This window comes from Hyperolius riggenbachi, chromosome 7 (assembly GCF_040937935.1).
Source record: "Hyperolius riggenbachi isolate aHypRig1 chromosome 7, aHypRig1.pri, whole genome shotgun sequence".
Taxonomy (NCBI): Eukaryota; Metazoa; Chordata; class Amphibia; order Anura; family Hyperoliidae; genus Hyperolius; species Hyperolius riggenbachi.
This window is the reverse complement of record NC_090652.1, coordinates 46,536,826-46,558,667: the sequence shown is the minus strand read 5'-3', so window position 1 is coordinate 46,558,667 and position 21,842 is coordinate 46,536,826. Positions and strand designations below refer to the sequence as shown.

General features: G+C 47.1%; 1 protein-coding gene across 4 annotated transcripts in view; it reads left to right on the top strand.

Annotated features, from left to right (window-relative positions):
• The window catches only part of LOC137524292 (RING finger protein 112-like), a 368,236-nt gene that overhangs the window by 200,833 nt on the left and 145,561 nt on the right, over nucleotides 1-21,842 (top strand). For all 4 annotated transcript variants that reach the window (XM_068243990.1, XM_068243989.1, XM_068243993.1 and 1 more), the window contains 2 exons: nucleotides 6,573-6,764; nucleotides 21,196-21,336. In XM_068243990.1, coding sequence (XP_068100091.1) covers nucleotides 6,573-6,764; nucleotides 21,196-21,336 — 333 coding nt within the window. The remainder of the gene's footprint in view (nucleotides 1-6,572; nucleotides 6,765-21,195; nucleotides 21,337-21,842) is intronic.

Here is a 21,842-nt window from a genome sequence, read left to right as displayed (position 1 = left end):
GAGAGGCTGGGGACGGGGCATTGTACAGAAGACTCTGCTACACACTTAATAGGGACTGTCTACAAAACTTTGTATGATCCCTTATCAGTGGCTGAGCAGATGCAGTCATTAGAACAATTGTGCAGAGAGCAGAAAACATTTTCTCTCTGTACCCCTATTTGTCAGTCTCTCAGGATAGGGTAAATAAACTTCTCCCCCCACTGGGCCCCCTGCAGCTTCTGGGCCCCCCTGCGGCTGCATCCCTTGCAAGGTCTATTGTTACGCCTATGGCTGCATGCTTGTTTCTGGTGGGATTCAGACACTACTGCTGCCAAATAGATCAGCAGGGCTGCCAGGCAACAGATGTTGCTTAAAAGGAAATACATATGGAATATTCTTCTCATTTCAGTTGTCCTTTAAATGAGCTATGCCAGGACAAATGGCTACTACAAAGCAAACATGATTTTAGGAGTTAGGCAGGGGCATGTTAATCAATAGGCTGGTACACATCTAAGTGTGGTTCCTACATGTAGGATTCAGAAAAAATGTTGTTACATACAGCATAATATAGCACAAGCACACTATATGTATTTCCTAATTTCAACATTCAGCTGCTATCAGCTATCAGCTGACTGTGGATGACATGCGTGGAAAAACGCACACTTAAAAAATAAATCTTGTGTCTGATTAACTGCAGGTGTTTTCCACAAATCAAATGTGATGTGAATCCTTCCTTGGTCAATTACAGACATTTTACATTTTCAACTTTTAGATATATGTATATTAGATATATAGTATGTTAGAGATAAATACAATATATATCCTACTAATATTATAAATGGGAACGTTTGGATGTTTGTTACTCAATCACACAAAAATGGCTGAACAGATTTGAATGAAATTTGGCACACACATAGTACATTACCTGGAATAACATATATAGTGGGGTACAAAAGTTTGGGCAAGTTGTTAATCGTCATGTTTTTCCTGTATAAATCGTTGATTCTTACGATAAAAAATGTCAGTTAAATATATCATATAGGAGACACACACAGTGATATTTGAGAAGTGAAATTAAATTTATTGGATTTACAGAAAGGGCGCAATAATTGTTTAAATAAAAATAAAGCCGGTGCATACATTTGGGCACTGTTGTCATTTTCAGGGGTGCTCGGATACCAATTTTTAAAATCCGAATAGATTCAGATCCGGATACCCAGATATCCGGATCCAAATCGGGTATCCGTATCCAAACTTTTGGGTATCCGAGTAGAATCGGATATCCGAACCCATTATCCGGTCGGATTCGGATATCCGGATTGAAAACCGGACGTGGTCTTTAAAATGCTTCCAAACCGTTTTGGAAGCTAAAAAACCTCCTTCCTCCTCCTGGATTTTGTCTTCCAGGGATTTGTAGGATGTCAAAAGCAAGCTCACATACATTGGCCAGGAATCTAACCCAGGTCGACTGCTTGGAAGGCAGCTATGCTCACCACTATACCACCAACACTACTTGCCTAATTTGCTAGATGAAAGCAGTGGGACACATGGTGATACTGCTTACAGGCTTCAATTCAAGACTTCAGAAAGATCATGTGCAGGGCCGGCCTGCCCATGAGGCCGGGTGAAACCTTTGCCTCAGGCGGCACTTATGGGGGGGCGGCACCCGCCCGTCCGTGAGTGTGGGGGGCCGCCCGAGCTGGAGGGGATAGCGGGCAGGACGGGGGTATTGGGCCTAGCGGCGGGGAGGGGGGTCGGACCCCCCCCTCCCTCGCCTGGTTCCCCCGTCCTCCGCTCCCCTCCAGCTTTAAAAAGTGAAGTCGCTGGCTGCAGCTATTGTAAGAGGCATGGGCGGGGATCACTCACCTCTTCCTCGATCCAGCGTGCTCTCCACTGACGTCACTTCCTGCTACGCCGTAGGAAGTGACGTCAGTGGAGCGCAGGCTGGATCGAGGAAGAGGTGAGTGATCCCCGCCTGTTGCCTCTTACAATAGCTGCAGCCAGCGACTTCACTTTTTAAAGCTGGAGGGGAGCGGAGAACGGGGGACCCAGGCGAGGGAGGGGGGGGTCCAACCCCCCTCCCCGCCGCTAGGCCCAATACCCCCTTTCTGCCCGCTATCCCCTCCAGCTCGGGCGGCCCCCACACCCACGGCTTGGGGGGGGGGGGGGGGGGCGGCGATTCTTTGAAGATTGCCTCAGGCGGCAAAAAGTCTAGGGCCGGGCCTGATCATGTGCCCCCCTAGATGATGCTGGTGTAACGCACACAGCAAAGGACAGTAATTTGAAGTCTGGAAGATTCCAGGGCAAGGGTGGGAAGGATGAAAAGCTAGGTGGCCATGCAACCATTCCTGCTAACCTAAAGCTTACTTGTGTCTTACAACACATTGGCTTAAGACTTTACTAAATCCAATGCTCCAATTTGGGGAAGCTTCGCTGTTTGCTGTTTTTTTTTTTTTTTTTTTAAGCGTGGTGTCAGTTCACTCATCTCTTCAACTACAAGAAAGGCCCAGGAGTAGTCTTAGCTACTAAATTGGGCACTCCTTTGCCTACTTCTTTCAGGCCTTTGCAGCGTCGGACTGGGACACTAAGGGCCCACCAAGGAAGTTTCAGCCTGGGCCCCCCCCCCTCTCCTCCTCCCCCCCCCCCTCCCCATTTTGGGCTCACATACACATGTACTCTAGAGATTTTGCATGACTTTATGGTAGGGAATAGATTGTGAGCAATTCTGAGGACAGTCTCCAATAGGCATATGTCTAAATGCGGCGTGCACAGCGCGCCGCATCGAGACTAAATGGGTGTCACCACGCACTGGAACATCGGCGTGGTCATGATGAGTCATGGGCAGACTTGAAAAAAAATACAAAACACAAAATAAGTAGCGGTGTTATTCACAGAGATTAGTTCCGACCAGATACATTTTAGATAAAATATTCCAGTTAATTACATGGCTCATGATAATTCATCAAGTAGTCAAATGGCAGCAGATACCCCCACAAAATGCAATCAGGTTGCCGGCAGATGCCCCCACAAAATGCAAACAGGTTGACGGCAGATGCCCCCACAAAATGCAATCAGGTTTGCGGCAGATATCCCCACAAAATGCAGTCAGGTTGGTGGCAGATACCCCCACAAAATGCAATCAGGTTGATGGCAGATACCCCCACAAAATGCAGTCAGGTTGGCTGCAGATACCCCCACAAAATGCAATCAGGTTGGCTGCAGATACCCCCACAAAATGCAATCAGGTTGGCTGCAGATACCCCCACAAAATGCAAACAGGTTGGCTGCAGATACCCCCACAAAATGCAATCAGGTGGGCTGCAGATACCCCCACAAAATGCAAACAGGTTGGCTGCAGATACCCCCACACAATGCAAACAGGTTGACGGCAGATACCCCCACAAAATGCAAACAGGTTGACGGCAGATGCCCCCACAAAATGCAATCAGGTTTGCGGCAGATATCCCCACAAAATGCAGTCAGGTTGGTGGCAGATACCCCTACAAAGTGCAATCAGGTTGGTGGCAGATACCCCCACAAAATGCAATCAGGTTGACGGCAGATACCCCCACAAAATGCAATCAGGTTGGCTGCAGATAACCCCACACAATGCAATCAGGTTGGCTGCAGATACCCCCACACAATGCAATCAGGTTGGCTGCAGATACCCCCACACAATGCAATCAGGTTGGCTGCAGATACCCCCACAAAATGCAATCAGGTTGGCTGCAGATACCCCCACAAAATGCAATCAGGTTGGTGGCAGATACCCCCACAAAATGCAATCAGGTTGGCTGCAGATACCCCCACAAAATGCAATCAGGTTGGCTGCAGATACCCCCACAAAATGCAATCAGGTTGGTGGCAGATACCCCCACAAAATGCAAGTCCCCCCCCCCAGCTTGGAAGGGGGGGGGGCAGCGGGCACAGATCAGCTGGGAAGCCTCCCCCCCTCACCTAGGGCCCCCCCCTTCCGCGCACCCCCCTCCTCCAGAAGTGCAGCCAGCAGCAAGCGGAAAATAGCTTACCAAGCTTCAGATGATACTAGCTCCGCATGCCGCTGCTGCCTACTGATCTCCGTCTACTGTAGTGACGCTGTCCAATCACGCTCTTGCAGTACTTCCTGCGAGAGCGTGATTGGACAGCGTCACTACAGGAGATGGAGACCAGTAGGCAGCAGCGGCATGCGGAGCTAGCATCATCTGAAGCTCCGTAGTTATTCTCCGCTCGCTGCTGGCTGCACTTCTGGAGGAGGGGGGTGCGCGGAAGGGGGGCCCCTAGGTGAGGGAGGGGGGAGGCTTCCCCCCCTCCCCGCCGCTCTGTGCCCAATTTCCCCCCTTCCAAGCTGTGCCCCCCTCCCTCTTAGCTCTGGGGCCCCCAGGAGGCGGGGCAGTCGGGGCCCACCGACGGAACCATCGGTGGTTCGGTGGCTCAGTCCGAGCCTGGGCCTTTGTCATCATGAAAGGATCATAGAAATATATGTAGAAATTTGATACATGCAGGTTTTGTGACGTTAAACTTGGAGCAGATTTTTTCCTCCCTCCACAAGACACACATGCATCCACACAGCTTGTTAGCAACAGCTGTGTGTACAGTCTCTGTGGTGCAATCAGTTAGCATGTTTGGCTGTTAACCAAGAGGTTGGTGGTTCAAGCCCACCCAGGGATGGCCTTGCCTTTTGTGTTCAACAGTTGTCCGAAGAAAACCCCAGATAGCCATGTAATATAATAATAATAATAATAATACGAACATTTGTATAGTGCTTTTCTCCTGTTGGACTCGAATCGCTCATGTAGATTCATCTCTCATCTCAAACCTGGTGCAGTTGGTCATTCAGTGACTGGGGTTCAAATTCAGAAAAAGGGGGTGGAGCCAAAAACAGCCAATCAGATCTGTTACATTTCAATGCAAATTACTGATGCCAAAGACTGCCAAGCTCACAAAATAGGTCATTGAGCAATTGAATAATTGTGTTTGGGTTAGAAAATGTGGGTGAAGCCAACACCAGCTAAATAAATACCCGGGCAACGTCGGGCCATCAGATATATACACATACTTAAGCAGGACAGACCAACTAACCTGAAAAAGTGGGATAGTAATTCCCAAAAAAGGACAGACATGAAATACGGGCAAGGCAAATCTGTTTTGCAATATTGTATCAACGCTCCTGCCCCAGGTGGTTGCCAGAGTAAGATGGGCAAGTGTGTGACATGTGGAATATGTGTAGCCAGTGACGGGCAAAGACAGGTAAAGTATACTGCACCGGGAGGCACATTTGACATTAAAGGGGTTCTATGGGCTATAAAATAAAAGTAATGATGTGCAATCTTGCGCTAATCTCACCAGGCGTAACTGGGTATATGTTGCAACCACTAGCAGCTCCTTAGTCCTGGCTGAAGGAATGACTATGGAAATGAAAAACAAACAAAAAGGAGCGCTCCGTAGTGCATTAACGTTATTTATTCCTCAGACACGCAAAGTATTAAAACACTTACTAGAAAACAATAAGATGTAAATGTATCATGGGAGAAAGCCCAGTGAGGCAATCATGGGTGGCAACCTGTTCCTCCTCTGTGGCCTGCAGTGGATGAGTGTCCCAGCTGGTGGTGGACAATGGGTGCCTTCCCTCCGATGCCCATGTGCAGTGACTACACGACGCGTTTCGGCGTATCCACGCCTTTGTCAAGTGTCTTGACACTTGACAAAGGCGTGGATACGCCGAAACGCATCATGTAGTCACTGCACACGGGCATCAGAGGGAAGGCACCCATTGTCCACCACCAGCTGGGACACTCATCCACTGCAGGCCACAGAGGAGGAACAGGTTGCCACCCATGATTGCCTCACTGGGCTTTCTCCCATGATACATTTACATCTTATTGTTTTCTAGTAAGTGTTTTAATACTTTGCGTGTCCGAGGAATAAATAACGTTAATGCACTACGGAGCGCTCCTTTTTGTTTGTTTTTTATAAAATAAAAGTGTCACTTACCTGGGTCTGCTACCGGCCCCCTGCAGCTATCAAGTCCCACGCCGTCAATGAAGCCCCCTCCGTTTGTTGCCGTTGATGGCCTGCTAATTATTCGGCGAACTAGATGAATAGCACTACGGCTGTGCGGCCGTGCATGTCCTCGCTCCCACTCTCGCCTCTGGGAGCTTACTGCACAGGCACAGAACAAAGTTTTCTGCAGTACTAAAAATAAGCTTGTGTATAACTGGAGAATTGTTTAGTGTCTCATGTCACAATATCCATGCTCTTGTTTAATAAAAATGTTTATCTCCTCCCTGATTTTAAAGGGAACCTTAACTAAAAAAAAAAAAATTCACTTACCTGGGGTATGCGCAGTATGAGATTCTTCTTCCTGCGCATGCTCAGGATGGCAACGTGAACGAGAGTGAGGACACCAGTGGCTGGCGAATGGCTCTGTCATCAAAATCGAAACTTAGACATTGCAGGGGACTGTAGGATCATTCAGTGTTGACGCAGGTACAGGGTGGCTGCAGGGGGCTGATAGAAGTGAAACTTTTTTTTTTGTTTAGTTAAGGTTCACTTCTTTAACTTAACGACGACTTTTTTTTTTTCATATACAACAGCCAGTTGGCAGAGCCTTCCAGCTTCTAAGTATAAAAGACAAAACCTTATCGGTAAATAAACCACTCTTAAAGAGATGCCTCCAAGACCCAAACGTTAAAGATCTGCCGGTGTGCTTCATCAGTGTGATTGGAGAGAAGCGGCACGGGAAATCTACGCTGATGAGTATTATTGTGAGAGCTCTTGAAATTAAGGTAGGCAATGAATTTAAAATTAAAAACTCAAATTAATTCTATCTTCTGTATGTGAACACTCAATTTCAAATCTTTTATTTCTGATGTTGTCTGTATTGTCGGTACCCATTGGTCAGTTTCTACCTTGCTAGATACTCAGATACTTACCTAAGGAGTGGGAAGGCTCTGGGTCCTATAGAGCCCTCCCGTTCTCCTCCCAGTGTCCTGGTTCCCCCACAGGCTCCCTATTAGCAGTCTACGACTGATCGGTCATAGACTGCTCTCTTCCAGGTTGTGCTGGCTTCGGGAGTCTTCAGAAGTGCTTGAGCTTCCAAGCGTCCTCTCTCGAGCACTCGCAGCACAGACCCGCAGTCTTTGGAAGTCACGAGTGCTTCGGAAGTTTGCTGTAGTCACCCACGGCAGGAGATTCAAAAGGAGGAGCCTGCAGGGGAACGAGGACACCGGGAGGAGAATGGGAAGGCTCTATAGGACCCAGAGCCTTCCCACTACTTGGGTGAGTACCTGATTTAAAGAAAAAAAGAAAAAAAATCAGACTCATTTTAAATGGAGTAAGGGCGTGTTCGCACTTGCAACTGATCAAAACGGATTTAAAAGTGAGCGGGGTTTTTTTTAAATGGATCAGTTTTACACACTTTTGTGCTGTTTACAGCACGTTAAGTGGTGGGTATTTTTAGTATGGTACTTTTTTTGACCAATAGGAAGGAAGGAATTGGGCGTGGTTATGCTATACCAAGCAATTTTTGTTTTTACGCATATGGACTTTAATGTATCACTTTGTTTTTAATGTACTGTTTAATGTTAATGTACCATTTTACATGTTTACATATTACTGTACCAAATGTTAATGTGAGACTGCTTGTATGCAAGTGGTTAAAGTACTGCTAAAATACTGCTTGGTTTGCATGTTTGAAGCCCTGCTTGAGCCCTGCTAGTAAACAGGAAGTCCACAAAGATGACACTGAGGAGAGGAGCAGGAAGTTTGGGAAAACTGCTGTGGCATACAATTTTGGCATACAAAGTTTTGTGTGTGAACGGCAGTTCAGTTTTTGCATTGGCTTTCATTTGTGGGGTTACGCTCTCCGGAAAAAAGTGCCAAGTTCGGACTCTCCGCTGAGTTTTCAGGAACATATCCAACGGATCCGTTTTTCATTGACTCAATTACAATCTGTTCCTCGTTTTTGTCCACTCCAAAAAGTGTTGTTTGTAGTTTGAATACTATGAGCCTGATTCACAGAAACGTGCTAAGACATAGCACGGCCATGCTATGCACTTAGCATGTAATGTGCCACGCCCGTGTGCTAACAAAGGTTTGCGTGCGTGAACGACCCACACGAACGCACGCAAACCTTTTGTTAGGACACAGGCGTAAGCCTTTGCATGCGCAAACCTTCACGTGCGGCACATTGCATGCTAAATGCATAGCTCGGCTGTGCTATGTGTTAGCACGCTTTTTTGAATCAAACCCTATATGTCCTCACAGCCATCATCTACAATAAAAAGGACCATGAAAATATTTTCTGTGTGGGAAGTACCTACAAATAGAGTTGTTCTAACACCCATCATCTTCAGCAGATGGCTCAGCCAATTCAAGGTTGAACTGAACAAAAGACATTTAGGACTTGTTCACACCACGTCATTTGCGCTGCGACCTGCTTAGCTACAATTGTAAATGCACATTCTGTCTGAAAGCGTACTGCATGCTTTGCATTATGCTCATGAATCCTTTACACTTCACTGCTAGCATGCCATTGTCAATGTAGCATTACACTAAAGTCCCCTTTATCCGGAACTCAGGCACTCAGAAGTCTCAACTAACCAGCATGCCTGATGGATAACAGAGACAGTGCTTCTGGGGGCTTTGCAGGGCATAAAATGGCTCCCAGCGCGTCACGTGACCTGACGTGGGTCAGTTGACGTGCCGGAAGCCATACACAGAGGACGTCAGAAAGCCCTTAGGAGCTGCAGGAATGGTAGAAGATGGCACAGGGAGGCTCAGTAAGTATTTTGTTGCATGAGGGGAAGGGTAGTGCTTTTTTGTCCTGCTGCAATGGGCAAGCACATGTATCTGGCATCAGGAGATCCCCGCCGATGCCTGATACCAGGGGTCTTGCTATACACTTACCTAAAGGATTATTAGGAACACCTGTTCAATTTCTCATCAATGCAATTATCTAATCAACCAATCACATGGCAGTTGCTTCAATGCATTTAGGGATGTGGTCCTGGTCAAGACAATTTCCTGAACTCCAAACTGAATGTCAGAATGGGAAAGAAAGGGGATTTAAGCAATTTTGAGTGTGGCATGGTTGTTGGTGCCAGACGGGCCGGTCTGAGTATTTCACAATCTGCTCAGTTACTGGGATTGTCACGCACAACCATTTCTAGTGTTGATCGAACACCCAGTTATTCAGGCTCGGGTCGGCTCGGCCAAACATGGTCCAGATGTTCGGAATATTCGGCTGAACACCGAGCCTAATTGAAGTCAATGTGGACCCGAGCATGCCTAACTTGTTAAATGAGGGAAACATCTGCAAAATGGGTTGGAAATAGTGTGGGGGGGGGGGGGGGGGCATTTACACATAGATCTTAGGCTCAGAATGAAAGCACAGACTCATGTTTGCAGAGCAGTGCACCAATTATACTTGACTGCCAATAAAACAAATAAAACTCCAAAAAAAGGCATACGTGTTTGGGGAAAAACTGCACGCTTAAGGCCAATGCAGTTTATCGCCATGCATTTATAAATTTTATACAAATGAGATCCTGAAAAGCTGTCCTAGTACCAATGGGACTGGCAACGCTAACCCAGCACACATGATGGAAAAGGAGGTACAGGAGAACAAGGCCACACTTTGTGAGACAACCCAGGCCTTGCATGATGACAAAATGAATGCTTAACCACTTCAGCCTACAGGGTTGAGATTTTTTTACATCCGAGCAACTTTCACCTCCCATTCATTTGCCAATAACTTTATCACTACTCATCACAATGAATTGATCTATATCTTGTTTTTTCCGCCACCAATTAGGCTTTCTGTGGGTGGTACATTTTGCTAAGAGCCACTTTACTGTAAATGCATTTTAACAGGAAGAATAAGAAAAAAACGGAAAAAATTCATTATTTCTCAGTTTTCAGCCATTATAGTTTTAAAATAATACATGCTTCCATAATTAAAACTCACGTATTGTATTTACCCATATGTCCCGGGTATTACACCGTTAAAATTATGTCCCTATCACAATATATGGCGACAATATTTTATTTGGAAATAAAGGTGCATTTTTTCAATTTGCGTCCATCACTATTTAGAAGCCCATAATTTAATAAATCATATTGATATACTCCTTTGACATGCATATTTAAAAAGTTCAGACCCTTAGGTAACTATTTATGTTTTTGTTTTGTTTTTATTATTGTAATTTTTTTTTTTTATTAAAACTTGTATGTGGGTATTTTTTGGTGTGGGAGGTAAACGGGATTTTTAATGTTTACAAATGTATTTATTTATTTCAAAGTGTGTTTTTGCTGTAGTTTGCTATTTGGCCACAAGATGGCCACAGTCAAAAAGTCCTGGGAGCGATCGATCTCGCTCCCAGGAAGAAGAAAGAAGACCAGAGCTCAGAAAAGCCGCAGCATCTGAAGAGACGCTGTCGGCTTTTCTCCGGGGGGGCCCGATCAGTGAAAGGGATTTATAATCCCTTTCACTGATCGATGGGCTAACGGGCAGCAGCAGGGGCGCGCACGGGGGGGCCCGCGGGAGCACACGCGACCCGCGGGAGTGCGCGCAGCCTACCTGGACGAAAATTTTCGTCCAGGTAGGGTGAAGTGGTTAAAGCAATGCATTTTGTCGCCATGCATTGATAAATATAATAGAAATTAGATATTCCTGAAAAGCAGTCCTACCAATGGGACCGGCAAACAGGGGTCGAGTGGTGCGTGGACGCGGGTGAACGGCGTCCACTTACTATTTCCACAGCATGGACGCCGTTCACCCTGCCATGTTCGGAGGGGAGCAGCGCAGTGGAAGGAGAGCTGTGAGCAGCGGTGGAGAAGGGGGGCCATCTCCTCCTCCCTTCCCTCACCTTAGGGTGCTCTCCTTCCCTCGCTCTCCCCTCCTGAAGTAACGTGAGGACAGCAGGCGGGACTTACCTCTCCTCGTTCCGGCGCCGGATCTGCGTGCCGCTGCTCTGGTCTGGACCAGACCAGAGCAGCGGCACGCAGATCCGGTGTTCCGACGACGAGGAGAGGTAAGTCCCGCCCGCTGCTGGCTGCGCGCACGTTACTTCAGGAGGGGAGAGCGAGGGAAGGAGAGCACCCTAAGGTGAGGGAAGGGGGGGGGAGATGACCCCCCTTCTCCACCGCTGCTCGCAGCTCTCCTTCCACTGCGCTGCTCCCCTCGTGCTGGGGCACACCTGACTACCTATTCTGGGGACATATACCCCCTGACTACATATACTGGGACATATACCCCTGGCTACATATACCCCTGGCTACATATACTTTGCACATATACCCCTGGCTACATATATACTGGGCACATATACCCCCTGACTACATATACTGGGCACATATACCCCCTGACTACATATACTGGGCACATATACCCCTGACTACATATACTGGGCACATATACCTCTGACTACATATATACTGGGCACATATACCCCCTGGCTACATATACTGGGCACATATACACCTGCCTACATAAGCTGGGCACATATACCTCTGACTACATATTGGGCACATATACCCCCTGACTACATATACTGGGCACATATACCCCTGGCTACATATACTGGGCACATATACCCCTGGCTACATATACTGGGCACATATACCCCTGGCTACATATACTGGGCACATATACCCCCTGACTACATATACTGGGCACATATACCCCTGACTACATATACTGGGCACATATACCCCTGGCTACATATACTGGGCACATATACCCCTGGCTACATATACTGGGCACATATACCCCTGGCTACATATACTGGGCACATATACCCCCTGACTACATATACTGGGCACATATACTCCTGACTACATATACTGGGCACATATACCCCTGAATACATATACTGGGCACATATACCTCTGGCTACATATACTGGGCACATATACCTCTGGCTACATATACTGGGCACATATACCCCTAACTACATATACTGAGACATATACCCCTGACTACATATACTGGCACATATATACCCCTGGCTACATATACTGGGACATATACCCCTGGCTACATATACTGGGACATACTGTATACCCTTGGCTACATATACTGGGCACATATACCCCTGACTACATATACTGGGCACATATACCCCTGGCTACATATACTGGGCACATATACCCCTGGCTACATATACTGGGCACATATACCCCTGGCTACATATACTGGGCACATATACCCCTGGCTACATATACCCCTGGCTACATATACTGGGCATGTATACTCCTGGCTACATATACTGGGCACGTATACCCCTGGCTACATATACTGGGGATATATACCCCTGGCTACATATACTAGGCACATATACCTCTGGCTACATATACTGGGGACTACTATACTCATGGCTACTTATACTGGGGACACCTATAGACCTGGCTACCTATGCTGGGGATACCTATTTTGGGGGAACTGCTGTCAGATTATCTGCATTCTTGTGGAACCGCTGTTATGTATTTTGGGGAACAGCTGCCAAATTATGTGTATGTTAGGGGAACGGCTGCTGCCAGATTACGTGTATTTTGGGGAACAGCTGCCAGATTATGTGTATGTTAGGGGAACGGCTGCTGCCAGATTACGCGTATTTTGGGGAACTGCTGCCAGATTGTGTATGTTTGGGGGACCACTGCTACCAGATTATATGTATTTTGGGTGTTACGTGTATTTTGGGTGATCCGCTGCCAGGTTTCGCATATTTTGGGGAACTGCTTCCAAATTATGTGTATGTTGGGGGAACTGCTGCTGCCACATTATCTATTTTGGGGGAACCACTGCCATATTATCTGTATTTTGGAGGAACTTCTACCAGATTGTGTCTTGTTGGTGAAATGCTGTCAGATTACATCTATTTTGGGGGGATACACTACGGCAGAGCTCAAACTTCCCCGGCAGACCTTTTACATCACTGCTAAGGTCATGTATATTTGGCCCCACCCATGACCACGACCACATTATGCTTGACCATGTCCATTTTTTTGGCGCTATGCGCGGCGCAGGGGTTTTCCAGGTGAGTCCACTCACCTCTTTTCCCAGGACTAGACCCCTGCCAGCAACGCTAACCCAGCACACAGCATGGAAGAGGAGGTACATGAGAGCAAGGCCACGCTTTGTGACACAACCCAGGCCTTGCATGAGGACAAAATGCATGCTTAAAGTGAACCTGAGGTGAGAGTTACATGGAAGCTGCCATATTTATTTCCTTTTAAGCAACACCAGTTGCCTGGTTGTCCTGCAGATCCTCTGCCTCTAATACTTTCAGGCATAGACCCTGAACAAGCATGCAGCAGATCAGGTGTTTCTGACAATAATGTCTGACCTGGCAAGATTACCTGCATACTTCTTTCTGGTTTAATTCACACACCACTGCATCCAAATGGATCATTATGGCTACCAGGTAACTGGTATAGTTTAAAAGGAAATAAATATGGCAACCTCCATCTCGTTCTCATCTCGGGTTCATTTTAAACCAATGCATTTTGCCGCCATGCATTGATAAATATAATAGAAATGAGATATTCCTGAAAAGCAGTCCTATTCCTATCTGGGACTGGCAACGCTAACCCAGCACAGATGTTCATGGTGTTTGGTCGGGGGGGGGGGGGGGGGGTGTTGCAAAGTCGATTCCAATCCACGATTTATTCATTTTTTTTGTCAGACGGTCTGCATTTGCTGTGGAGAGGCGGATACGCCTATCTGTAACGATGCCTCCAGCAGCACTGAAACAACGTTCAGACATAACGCTGGCGGCAGGGCAAGCCAGCACCTCTATTGCATACAGTGCCAGTTCGTGCCAGGTGTCTAGCTTAGAGACCCAATAATTAAAGGGGGCTGATGGATCGTTGAACACGGCTATGCTATCTGACATGTAGTCCTTGACCATCCTCTGCAGGCGAGCGGTGTTGGAGGTGGAACTGCACGAATGCTGTTCTGTGGGCTGCTGCCTGGGTGTCAGAAAACTGTGCCACACCTTGGACACTGCCGATACCATTCCCTTGTGGGCACTAGCTGCAGCTTGTGGTGTTCTTTGCTCCCCTCCTAGTCCTGGGTTAGCGGATGTCAGTCCATTGGTGTGGCTGGAGGAGGATGCAAATCTCCTCACCAATTCCAATTCGCCTGCTTCCCATGTTGGGTGTCTGAACTCATCGTCCGTAACCTCCTCTTCCTCCTCTTCCATCTCATGTGTGTGCACTGGAGTAAAGCTCCTCAGAACAACCTCTGCATATCCCATACCTTCCTCATCTTGGCAGACCTCCTGTGATTCAAATTCCTGCGCACATTGCGAGATTTGGGTGTCTTCGTCCTCGCTTTGCCTTTCAGTAATAGGTGCATTTTCAGCATCCACTGCTTGTGAATCCAGGCACAACATTTGTGGCTGTTCCATTGACCTTTCACAGATGCAAGGTTGCACATCTTGGGGGGGAGGAGGAGGGAGTAGCTCATGCGCATATCCCATTGTGTCGTGGAACAATTGGTCGGACTCGGTATGTGGCCGTTATGTGCATGGTGTAGCTGCTGGTTGTGTCACATTTGTGCCCACTGGCTCCTTGTAACTGGCAGAGGACCTCATGCTTGACTAGGATGGGCTGGTGCTTAACCCGCTGCTGGACGCTTGAGGTGAACCATTTAACTACCTGGTCCCGTTCTTGTGGGTTATTGAGGGTTGTTTTTTGCCTGTACAAGATGGGCGGTATTGAGTGAGTTTTCTTTGGTGCGCCAACACGGCCTCTATGTGAACAGTCACAGGGAGCGCCACTTCCCCTGCCCCTCCCTCTTTCGCTGGATTTCTTCATAGTAGTCGTTACTTGTCACAAAAAAAATGACATAAACTTTTTTTTTTTATGGGCACAAGTTTTTCCAGCTAGCCCTGAAAGTACTGCTTTTTTATACAACACTAAGCAAGAGTAAAATGCAATAAAGTGTGTTTATTTATGGGCACAACTGTTTCCAGCTGGCACGGAAAGTACTGGTTTTTTTTTTCAACAACAAGCAACAGTTAAATGTAATAAACTGTGTTTTTTTATGGGCACAAGTTTTCCCAGCTGGCACTGAAAGTACTGTATTTTTTTCAACACTAACAGTAAAATGCAATAGTGTGTTTGTTTTATGGGCACAAGTTTTCCCAGCTGGCACTGAAAGTACTGTATTTTTTTCAACACTAACAGTAAAATGCAATAGTGTGTTTGTTTTATGGGCACAAGTTTTCCCAGCTGGCACTGAAAGTACTGAGAGCACAGTGGCTGCTGGCAGTGCCTGCTGGCAGAGCCTGCTGCCAGTGGTGAGGCTGGGGTACTGTGGCTGCTGCCAATGCCTGGCAGTGGTGAGGCAGGGGCTCTGTGGCTGCCGCTGGCAGTGGTGAGGCTGGGGCACTGTGGCTGCTGCTGGCAGTAGTGGGGAGGCTGGGGCACTGTGGCTGGCCTGGCTGGCAGTGCTGGCACCTCACCGCTCCCTACCTACCCCAAGCTAAACCCAAATGTGAATGGCGGAGCCAGCCGCGCGTTCGGGTATTTATATACCCGATCACGTGACTCGCTCGGCCCATCACAGCTATGGTCACAGCCAGCTAGGTTGTGTGACCATAGCTGTGCAAAAAAGCATCGTCACCGCTTATTGGCTGCCTGAAGGCGTCAATAAGCGAGGGGAGGAGACCGAACAGCGCGGCTGTGCTCAACCCGAACCCGAACACCCTAATGTTCGGGGAATAACGAACAGTGTCGAGCACTGTTCGATCAACACTATTTACAAAGAATGGTGTGAAAAGGGAAAAACATCCAGTGTGCGGCAGTCCTGAGGGCGAAGATGCCTTGTTGATGCTTGAGGTCAGAAGAGAATGCGCCGACTAATTCAAGCTAATAGAAGAGCAACGTTGACTGAAATAACCACTTGTTACAACCGAGGTATGCAGCAAAGCATTTGTAAAGCCACAACATGCACAACCTTGAGACGGATGGGCTACAACGGCAGAAGACCCCACCGGGTACCACTCATCTCCACTACAAATAGGAAAAAGAGGCTACAATTTGCACAAGCTCACCAAAATTGGACAGTTGAAGACTGGAAAAATGTTGCCTGGTTTGAGTCTCAATAGTCAGAATTTGGCGTAAACAGAATAAAAACGTGGATCCATCATGCCTTGTTACCATTGTGCAGGCTAGTGGTGGTGTAATGGTGTGGGGGATGTTTTCTTGGCACACTTTAGGCCCCTTAATGCCAATTGGGCATCATTTAAATGCCATGGGCTACCTGAGCATTGTTTCTGACCATGTCCATCCCTTCATGACCACCATGTACCCATCCTCTGATGGCTACTTCCAGCAGGATAATGCACCATGTCACTGTAACGATTGTGGGATTCTCTCCGTGATCAGCGCACAAGACGTGCGCTGACACTGCGGAAATCCTCCACAAACGTATAATTTGCGGGAACCCAGCAAAAGGTGCAATGCACCTGTAGAGGGAAATTCCTGTCGGCAGGTGGAGCTGTGGAGTGCAGAGGAACAGCTCCTCTGCCCTGCCACACACGCCAGACAGGAATTGTACGAAGGGCAGAAACGCAATCGCAAGAGAGGCGATTGAGAATGAGCACAGGGACAGATTGTATGTGTGTGCACCAAACTAGTCGCCAACCCGCGACAGTGCACACACAACAGCAGATATGAAATAGGAACGCGATCGCGAGAGGTGCGATCGCCAGACGTGACACAAGGCTACAGCAAGGCAGAGCACGAGAGTAGCAAAGGCACAGCAAATCATACACTGAGAAAGATAAGGAAAATAACAAACGCTAACTGAACGCGAACACCGCACTCATTCGCAACAGTGCACGCGATCGTGCGCAGTCCCCACGTGATAAGCACAACTGGAACAAGCACGCCTAACTAACCACCGACAGACAAACGTAAAACAGAGGACGCGAGCGCTTGCTTAACGGTTACCTCACCGAGCCTCCAGCAAGCGTTCGTAGCAGACAAGACAGACACACGAAAACAGGACCAAGCGAGAGACAGGATCCACAGTACTAGCAAAAGAGGCTAGTGCGATCCAGGGAGGCAGAACAGAAGGATCCACAGCACTAGCGAAAAGAGGCTAGTGCGATCCAGGGAGACAGAACAGAAGGATCCACAGCACTAGCGAAAGGAGGCTAGTGCGATCCAGGGAGGCAGAACAGAAGGATCCACAGCACTAGCGAAAAGAGGCTGACACTCCTCCAGGAGTGTTTCACAGGAAGAAACCTTATGACCAGCAAAGGACTCTGGGAAACATAGCTCTTTATACTGCCAGTCATCAAAGGAGGCAGGTAGGGGATTTGCATAACGAGTGTATCCAAATTCCTCAGCAGCAAGCTGCAATACTGACAAAAGGTCTCTCTTCCAGAGACCTGCAGGATGCAGACCTGAACAGTGGTCAAAAGGCTGCCTGTCTGCGCAGGCAGCCCAGCGGATCCTCACAGTCACAAAGCTCGAATCATTTCAAATTGGTTTCTTGAACATGACAATGAGTTCACTGTACTAAAATGGCCCCCACAGTCACCAGATCTCAACCCAATACAGCATCTTTGGGATGTGATGGAACGGGAGCTTCATGCCCTGGATGTGCATCCCACAAATCTCCATCAACTGCAAGATGCTATCCTGTCAATATGGGCCAAAATTTCTAAAGAATGCTTTCAGCACCTTGTTGAATCAATGCCACGTAGAATTAAGGCAGTTCTGAAGGCAAAAGGGGGTCAACACCGTATTAGTATGGTGTTCCTAATAATCGTTTGAGTGTATTGTCCAGCACAACGCACCACCATAGTGTGAATGTACAAATGACAGAATTTTTATTGTTTCTGTTGTCTGCTGTCTCCCTCTAGTTCCCTGTATCAACTTATTATTATTCCATTGCCATGAAGTCAAACCTGTTTCAATAGAACACTGTCTATTGTCTTACTTCCTCCTGCCATGCCCTGCTCCCTTTTATGGAAATGCACAAGCTTTATAGCTTGAATAGCAGTGCCTGAGTTAAAGGGACACTTAAGCCAGAAAAAAAAAATGAGTTTTACTCACCTGGGGCTTCTACCAGCCCCCTGCAGCAGTTCTGTGCCCTCGCAGCCACTCACTAATCCTCTGGTCCCCCGCTGCCAGCTAGTTTCGTTTTTGCCGACAGGCCCGTCAGGATTGGCCATGCGTAGCTTTTTCCACATTCCCGACTGTAATTAGCGCTATTGCAGGCCGCAACGCGTACAAAAATACACGTTGTCGCATATCTATGCGTTTGTAATGCGGCAACGCGTATTTTTGCTCTAATTACAGTCGGGAATGCGGAAAAATCTACGCGTGGCCAGTCCTGACGGGCCTGTCGGCAAAAAAACTAAACTAGCTGGCAGCGGGGGACCAGAGGATTAGTGAGTGGCTGTGAGGGCACAGGACTGCTGCAGGGGGCTGGTAGAAGCCCCAGGTGAGTAAAACTCATTTTTTTTCTGCCTTAAGGTTCACTTTAAGGAGGCTCTAGAGCTGGGCACACGCTTCTGCCAATTGTGGCAGATTTTTACTGGGATGTAAATGCATAAGTGTGAATTGATGCAGTAAGAATCTGCATATATATATATATGTATATATATATATATATATATATATATATATATATATATATATATATATATATATATATATATGTATATTTATGCTTCAAGCTATTTTAAAGAGAATCTGTATTGTTAAAATCGCACAAAAGTAAACATACCAGTGCGTTAGGGGACATCTCCTATTACCCTCTGTCACAATTTCGCCGCTCCCCGCCGCATTAAAAGTGGTTAAAAACAGTTTTTAAAAGTTTGTTTATAAACAAACAAAATGGCCACCAAAACAGGAAGTAGGTTGATGTACAGTATGTCCACACATAGAAAATACATCCATACACAAGCAGGCTGTATACACCCTTCCTTTTGTATCTCAAGAGATCATTGTGTGTTTCTTTCCCCCTTCTGCTCTCATGCACTGAAGTTTCAGGCTGCTCTTTTCTTCTTGCAAACAGCTTTGCCCTTGTCTGTAATCCTCAGTATGTGAAAGCCCAGCCAGCTCAGAGGACGATTTATCCAGCTTGTAAAAGATAAGAGAGAAGAGAGAATCTGCCATAATCTAAATAACACACAGGCAGTGTGCAGAGAGGGGCCTGGAGGGGGGAGATTCATCACAGAACCACAACACTGAAGAACTTGGCAGCCTTCCAGACACAGGCCGACAAGTCTGACAGGGGAAAGATACATTGATTTATTACAGAGACTGTTATAGTAGAAAGCGCTGCAGTAAGCCAGAACACATTAGAATAGCTTTTGGAACTTGTAGGATGATAAAAAACAGGATGCAATTTTTGTTACGGAGTCTCTTTAAAGCAATGTATTTTAATGCTTTCATAAAAATACAATCATACAATCAAAGCAGTTAAAAAAAAAATTTGCATGTGAAAATAAATACAATGAAACCATTGCAATTTTGCACAGCCTTAGGCTACTTTCCCACCAAGATGTTGCGTTTTAGGGGACGTTATGGTCGCATAACGTGCCCCTAACGCAACGCCTGGTGGTGCTGGATGTGGACGTCCGACTGAGCCGCGTTGTGCAGCTCACTCTGGCGTCTGTGATGCCGTGATGCGTACTCTTGGATGCATGCGGCATCACGTTCTCCTGCCGGCCAATCGCCGGCCACTCCAGGAAGTAAACACTGCACGTCACACCGTGCAGTGAATATTAATTAGCCATGTGCCTGGCCGCTCTCCCCTCCTCCCCAACATTACTGAGCATGTGCATGCAGTCTAATGCGGCTTAGCCGTGTATAACGTACTGCATGCAGTACGTTATCTTGAGGTGCAGCGTTACAATGTAACGCAACGTGGGCACTGTGAACAGCCCATTGATTTTTCATTACTGTGCGGTGGAGTGTGTTACAGGCTGCTCTAACGTGCGCCTGTAACGTCCCACTGTGAAAGCAACCTAAAAGTGTACCTGAGATGGGGGATTATAAAGAAAATATACATACCTGGGGCTCCCTCCAGCCCCCTCCGGCCTGATCGCTCCCACACCGTCCTCTTCTGCCTCTCCGTTCACCCACAACTGGGCCTGGAAAAAACCTCCAGTCGGGGCCAGTTGGTGCATGTGCATTCCGGGCCAGGCAGCATGGGCAGCGCTACACTGGCGCATGCTGGGGCACTGCCCCCTCAGCTGCCTACATCCCTGGAAAAAACAGTTAACCGTTTACAGTGTACAGTGACCAGGATACAGTCTGTAAAAAATTCTCCATGTCCGCATGAGTCTATGTAGGTGTTAAGTCAACCAAGGGTCTTATCTTTTTGTCATAAACTCACAATCCTTGCAAGATCCCGTGTAATCAATGTATCTGGATGACACTTACATGTGCAAAAAAAAATCTTTCCACCCCCTTCTGATTTTATGTTCTAACATTGTCAGTCAACAGGAATAGTCTAAAGAAGGCTTGCAAGCTGAAAGCTTACTGTATTTCTTTGAAAATAGCCAATAAACTATAGCTTGTGTTTTACAGACAAGACGTTTTGAATCAGGATTGCTGAACTAGTTAGCCTTAATTTTATCGCCTGAGTTAAGCAAAAAATGTCTAAAGCTCGCCATATAAACATCGGTTCCGATCACCCCGATAGGACCCACCAGCCAGTCATTGTGCCCCCCAACATTTTGAATCTGGAGCCGGCACTACCAGGCGTGCTCCCCTGTCTCGCTCCCACTGCCGGGAGTGTTCTGCACTATATTTCAACACTATTTTTTAATAATATAAATATTATTATTATTGTTAAAACTCTAATCAGCGGGGCGGGAGCCAGACTGCAGTCAGTTTCTGGATCAAAACCAGGTCCCAGAGATTAAATCAAAAGTTTTCTAGCAAAATGCAGAGAATACAATCTTGTGGGTTTTTTTGGCTCTTACACAGTTTAGGCAAATATGTAATTGGTCTTAGGAGACCTTCTGTATACATTAGCTGGGGAGGAGGTGCTTACCTTTTCTGAGTGCTCTGATCTTTTGACAGTTGAGTAGCACCATGAATTAAACCAAGAGACCAGGAAGTGTCCAGTGGTTACTGCAGTTCAAGGTTTTATTTAGGCCATATATGTGATAAGAGACTGCAGTTCGGTTTGAAGTGGTAGGCTAACAATTGTTTATATATAACCACTTCTATTTGCAGGAGAAGGGGCAGAAAATTACTTTGGGAGATCCTAATACATGTCTGACAGAATTTGATTGTGGACCAGGAAGAGAAACCATAACCAAGGGAATATGGATGTATAACAGACATTTCATACTGGAAGGTGCACAGAAAAAGAAGGTGGGGGTACTCCAGTTGTTCTGTTCTTATTGTATGTTTTCAGGTATTAATTGATTCTTATAAAACTTGTGTTGTGATCTTATTACATTGTGGGCAGGGGATTAAGGTAGTGGGGAAATAAAAATTGAGGGTGTAGCGAAACTTTAACCCCCTTATGCCGCCTGGACATAGGAGCTATGCTGGGCTTCCTGGCTGATGGTGATGCTATGCTGGCCTGGCTGGCGGTGATGCTGTGCTGGCATTGCTGGCGGTGATGCTATGGCCTGGCTGGTGGTGATGCTGAGCCGGCCTGGCTTTGCTGGTTGCTGGGCCTGGTGCTTTGTTGGGCAATTTTCTGGAGGCTTTGCTGTGGTGAGGGTTTTGCTGGGCTGGGCGCATTTCTGGGGGCTTTGCTGGGGGCTTTGCTAGGCTGGCCTAGGGGCTTTGCTGGGCTGGGGGCTTTGCTTTGCTGGTCTGATGCTTGGGGGTTTTGCTAGGCTGGGCTGGGGCCCGGGGTCTTTGCTTTG